Below are 6,220 nucleotides of genomic sequence, written 5' to 3' on the forward strand. Positions count from 1 at the left end.
TAGGCCTTTGTAATTCAGTGTGCTTCCATATTGTATTGTTAACATTTTCAATCAATTGAAAATCATTTCAAGCTACTCTCTCTTTGTTCATCATTCATCAACTGTGTTCTTCATTGATTGTTTACTCTGTTTGTTCTTATTGTTTCTGCTGCACTGTTAATGTTTAAAGATCATCCAGAGTATTTGATTAATATCCAAAACTGAGTCAATCGATCATAACAAGGTGCAACACTTGTCGATTCACCGATCTGGAACAGTCCCCGAACATAGATGGAATTAGATAATTCGTTCATTTCATATGCCAAGAAAATGCAACTGAAGACCTCTGAAATACCAAAGTTTGATTTAGGTATTTCACCTGATAAAACTCTTGAGAGTCCGCAACCCCTTTCATACATCCCTGCCTTCAAAAAAATTATTGTTCTCACTAAACTCACAAGTGAAAGCAATCTGTGATGCACCTAAAGCATCAAGAAGGGATGCAAACTTAGGGGACTCACTAAGATCACCATATGTTAAGCGGTGTGAAAAGATCGATACGGTAGAGACAAGCTCGGAAAATAAAATATGCTCCTGGATAAATGCAGCAACAGAACCAACTTGGTAAGTACCATTACCTTTAATATATTATGTTTAATACATATACCAAACAAAGTGTAGTATTAAATTACTAATTTGAATACATGTTGCAGTGAATCCGTATTTGAGACCACAATAAGAGCTGTTGCGTTGAGAGGCACGATAGAATCCCTATGTGCACGAACCCAAATATATAGTAATGTTATTGATAGTTTGGCAGCATTACTAAACCATGAAGAGCGATTCAGAAACATATCATCACCGAGAAGGCTATTTATGTACAGCGAAATTCTTGTAAGTATGCTTCTATAAATAATGTAAATCATATAGACAAACTTGTACATTATCTAATAACAGAATGGTTGAACCAGCCGACAGCAATGCTTGATTCAAACATAAAAGAGGATGTAAAGCTCGAGATGTTTGTTGACAATCTATCAGCAACAGTTAGACGTGATGCAGACATGTTTACCTTCAAATCGATTGACTTGGTGAGTTAATAATTAGTAACTAATATTATTATGTGTTTTTTAGATATTACATTTAATACACAACTATCAATGGCAGTTTTTCTTTCCCATCGTTAGAGACATGCACTTCTTTGTGGTGGTGTTCAACTTTAAACGTCCTTCCATATTGGTTATAGACAACCTGGAACAAGATCTTGAATCACCCAACAAATATGAGGAAATACCGGATCTTTTGGTAAGAAACATCAGACAAACTAAATTTTAATTCATTCATGGTACGTTTATTTATTTAATGTTTTGAGTCTCATATTTAACTGGTTCTTGCAACACTTTTTGATGATACAACATCTTAAGAAAGTAGGACATGCATTATATGAGAATTTTGTTGGGTTAGATCCGGTGAAGATTGCATTGAAATGGTCTACTAAGCAGAATTCGCATGATTTTGGTGTTTTCTTGATGCGTCATATAGAGTGCTACATGGGGGAGTTGCCTTACAGATGGAAATCAGGACTAGATGTGGAAGGACCAAACCAAGTCAAACAACTGCAATTATTGAGAAGGAAATACACTACGAAACTATTGCTTTCAGAGTTCAACATTAGACGATCATTTGTGATAACAGACTATGAAAAGTTTAGCGCATTGGATTTGAAGGAGAAAACACGTTTACTTAAATACGCAGAAGCCAATAGGGAAGCGAGGCTCCCAAGCATTTAGGAACTGATTCGGATTAGTATTTCATATCGTATATAGTAAATGGTTGTTATTTTTGTTAGTAGTTTAGAACAAATATATTAACGGATATGTTAGTCTGGTGTTTTGTTTTTAAGACATATGGTCTGGTATTAGCTTATATGAAAGGGATATTTCGAATTTTTTTGATGAATACAGAAATGGTTTTGCGTGTTTCATATGTTTTCTCATTTCATTAAGCATTTTAATGGTTGTTATCACATCTTACAATACATGTATATACTATGGGATTTGTAATATGTATCACATCGTGTCATAGTGAATCACAACTACAAACCATGAATCATGCATCGTATAAATAGTCAAAAACTGTTATCAACTTTACAATACATGTATGTACTAGGGGATTTGTATTATGTATCATATTGTGTCACAGTGAATCACAACTATTGACCATGAATCATGCATCATATAAATAGTCAAAAATTGCTAAACCAATCAGTCTGTTGAAAACAAAACAAATGGAAATACAGAAAAATTAACCAATTATAATTACTAACATTATAAACTCGTACTCAACACAGTACATAAAGTTAAATAAAAACATGAACTCTTATATAATTCCATTAAAAACAACAACAACTACAAATTCAATTCGATCGATAACATAATAAAAATTGAAAATTGTATTTATATAAAAAACAAATGGCTCAAAAACATCAAAAACAAAATAGTCCTACTTTCTCTTCGCTGGACAGTTACGGATATCGTGATTAGACATCAACTTGCATCCACTACACATCCTCTTAGGCCGGCTACTCTTCACTGTTGCTTTCTCAGCTACAGCAATCAATCTTTTGGACGTACCACAACCTTTGTTCCTTATACCGGTAGCGGGATGTATCTCAATGTTATCGGGTCTTGTAAAACCAATAATTTGTTCTATTCCACACTCTTTACGTTTCATCAAAGGTTCATATGTACGATCTTTGGCTACATCATCCCTCATTTCCTTAAGTGTGGCCATAAATGATTCTAGTTTTTCTTTGTTATCTCTTAATATGTCCAACACATCATCGATAACGTCATATGTATCATTTATTATTCTGCGTTGATCCTCGCCTATATCGCATATTCTTTGACGGCTGTTTTGAAGTTCAATCGTCATAAGGTTGCGTCTCCATCTTCTCAAAATGTATTTTTCAAGTATAGATTCAACACCGGTGTTTAGCAAAACTTTAAACACGTTTCTGCATAAATAACCATGTCGACTGATGTGATTGCAACTACAAACAATGGTAGACTCCTTCAAATTACGAACAACCTGTACATAATGTGAAGTTCAAACATCAAATATCACAATCGAAATGTTGTTCAAACAAAACAATAACATATAAAACCAATAATAAATAATTTTCTATGCAATCATACCTTATACTCTGCTATTTTCTAATCTTTTTTTTCTAAATGTTCAATTAAATATGTGTCAACTTCCTCGTCTGCATTCACACTCTTAATTGAACATGTCTAGGCAGTCCTGTGTATCTTAGTTTGCACCTCAAAAAATACAGAACGCGTGTAAATCTCACAAGCATGCCTCTCTAATTTGCTATAGGTCAACCATTTAGGTAAGGTAGTCCTTGTGTGACAATCAAGACGATGTTGTTCCCTACGTTATTTCTTCAACGCAAATTCAAACCCCAACATATATTGAAAAAGATTGTTTCCACTCTTTGAAAAAGAGTTAAAAATGAGTTCGCACTTTCCGACCTGGACGTTATCTTCATGAGGCAACACATTGGAAGCTCTTTAAAGTACGCGGGTATCCACTAGATCTTAGAGCAAACATATCTTTCAACCACGGATGATCTTGAAGGGAGAAATTCTCGATAAGAACCATCCATCTACTCTCAAACTCATCAGGGGATATGTGAATGTTCCATATGAGCTTGAAAATTTGTTTCTTAAACGCGGTGTTATTAAGAAGATCATAACGACTTTATAGCTTCTTCTCGCTTGAGCTGAGCACGTAAGCCAAGCCTTCACTTAAAAAAGTAAGACTGTTGGTCTTGCTAAAGAAAAGAGCCTGCGAAGGAAGCTTCTTTTAGAATTTATTGCTACAATTTAAGCCTTTATGAAAGTGGGCTACCTTATTTATTCAAGCCGCAGGAAGACTTCCTTCTTTCCCTTGCCTGGCTGGTGCCCCAATGTTCAGACGGACGAATGCTGCTGGGGGAGTGCAGAATAGACCAGCTGAAGATGGGTCCCTGGGCGGCTCTCGGTTCTTGAGCATCATCAGATTTGACTACAAAGGAAGGAACTCGGCAGAACCCGAAGACAGGCAAGGTTTCAATTGCTTTCTTTCCCTCAGACGAGAAAAAGGAGGTCTTCCTCTCAGAGGGAGTATAACCGGGTTCAAAGCAGAAATTGCCATGATTTTCTACTTATTGAACGCCAAAGGAGACTGACCCTAAACTGCAAGTAAATTAATTATGTAAGCAACTAAAGAAGAAATAGAATAATATGTTGTTCGGTGGCTTTCTAATCTTGTTGGGGACTTTATTCATAATGTGCCAAATACAAAGCCTGTGTCTTGAATCGGGAAAGACGGATGCAATTGCTTGCTTCATCGCAGGACATTGGTCAGTAAGAATCATCAGAGGGGGCTTTAAATGTGCTTTCCCAAATGCTTGCAGTAGCCATTTGTAATTTGGAACATGTTCATGTCCAACCAAAGCCGATCCAACAGACATTGCAGTTATGGTTGTCAACCGCAGTGAAAGGAACAAACACCATGAAATGTCTAAAACAATAAACATGTCAATAATTAAAATTTATAAAAAATGCCATTTTCATATAAAGCAGCATATACAAACCTGTTGGTTCGGAATGTAGCATCAAAAGATATTACATCTCCAAATTCTGAATAATTGAATCGAGCTACCTCATCAACCCAAAAACTAGTATGCAACTCGCTACCAACACAATTGTACTAGAAAAAGAAATTATGATTGGCATCTCTCTTCCTGGTCATCAAATCAACCACACCTTTGCATCACCACGACTGACAAAATTGTCACAGTCCCTCTTATAATTTTGATAATCGACAACCATTGGACCACCGTATTCGTACCCTCCTCTTAGAACGTATGCAACTTATAAGCCCGTGTGGCACCCATATTTGAGATACCGACATCATGGACAAAACGTTGATCTGAAAATTTTATTTGGCGTCCTTTTCTAGTTAAATCTATATCGTCGTGCCTCAAAAGTAAATGGTTGTGATCCTTTTCAAAACTATAACACTCATATGTTGTTGTTCCTTTCATCAATCGGAACTTGATACATTTGGTATCAGAGCCTGCTAATCAAATTCATTAATTAGTCGATCGATATCCATCTGGATTCTACTCTTAATTCTTTTTCATTATTCGTTTTAAAAAAGGATTTTCACTCCTATTTTTCTCCGTTTAAAACGTTTGCTTTTACGTAATCTGGAAATAATTTTTTATAGTCGATCATCTTTCTCGTCAATCTTCTTCTTAAAATTTTAATCAAAAATGTCGTCTCAATCATGGAACTCCATGTATAGTGCCGGTTCATTGACCAAAAATACCACCCAGTGATAAACATCCTTCAACACCACTTTTTGAACCTCGCATTGACGAACACCGATGACCTTGTACCTGAAAGGTATATCCAGGAATTCTAGCAATCCTGCTCCATAACTGACTCCCATAGAGGGATTGTTGGAGACTTTTATGTCTCGTCTTCAAAGGAGTTATTCAATGTTCGTATTTCACAGTCCATGTTTTCCCACGTTCTTGAAATCCCTACAAAAACGGACCTAGGACTTAATGAGTACGCCCCTCTCCCATCTGGGGATGAAATCGTTGCATTTCTGAAATTTTTGGGGTACAACAAAGCTATCCAGTACCCGTCTCAATACCGTCGCCAATACCTGCCTCCAATGTGGAACACAATGTTCACATTGGTCAACAGATCACTGACAGGGAAGATTGGAAGCTTAGACATGTGCTCCACGAACATCCTTCAAATTCTGTACGGCATCTACTTTGACTTGTCCTTGGATTACTCCTTGATACTCTACACAGAGTTCAAGGTTGCCGTTGCCAAGAAATGCTAGGAGGTGGCAAAAGGAAAGGAATTACCATCTCTGCTGTTTCCCCGCTTCTTGGGTCTTATCCTAAGGCACGTTCTTGACGACAACAACATCAACATGGGTCGTCTGCACGTACACAAGGTGAATGTGCTCACCCACTACAAGCCTACCGTCAACAAAGAGGGCTACGCGTCAGAAAGGCCCATCCCAAAGAAGCTCTTTGTGTATATAAAAACAAGGGAGGTAAGAAGAGCGTACATACGTGCACGCGAGGCACTAGAACCAGTGTCTCGAACCCCGGCACGCATAGGAATTACCAAAGAAGAAGAGAGAACAGAGGACACTCTAAGGC

General features: G+C 37.0%; 1 protein-coding gene across 1 annotated transcript; it reads right to left on the reverse strand.

Annotated features, from left to right (window-relative positions):
• Positions 1–2,481: 2,481 nt before the first annotated feature.
• On the reverse strand, positions 2,482–5,484 carry LOC112510813. Its single transcript, XM_025116162.1, has 4 exons — positions 5,432–5,484; positions 4,622–4,720; positions 4,497–4,548; positions 2,482–3,069 (listed from the first exon to the last, which is right to left on the reverse strand). Exons 1-4 carry the CDS (start codon positions 5,482–5,484, stop codon positions 2,482–2,484), a joined length of 792 nt encoding a protein of 263 aa, XP_024971930.1.
• Positions 5,485–6,220: the final 736 nt, after the last annotated feature.

The sequence above is a fragment of the Cynara cardunculus genome, assembly GCF_001531365.2.
Source record: "Cynara cardunculus var. scolymus isolate 2C chromosome LG 4, CcrdV1, whole genome shotgun sequence".
Lineage (NCBI taxonomy): Eukaryota > Viridiplantae > Streptophyta > Magnoliopsida > Asterales > Asteraceae > Cynara > Cynara cardunculus.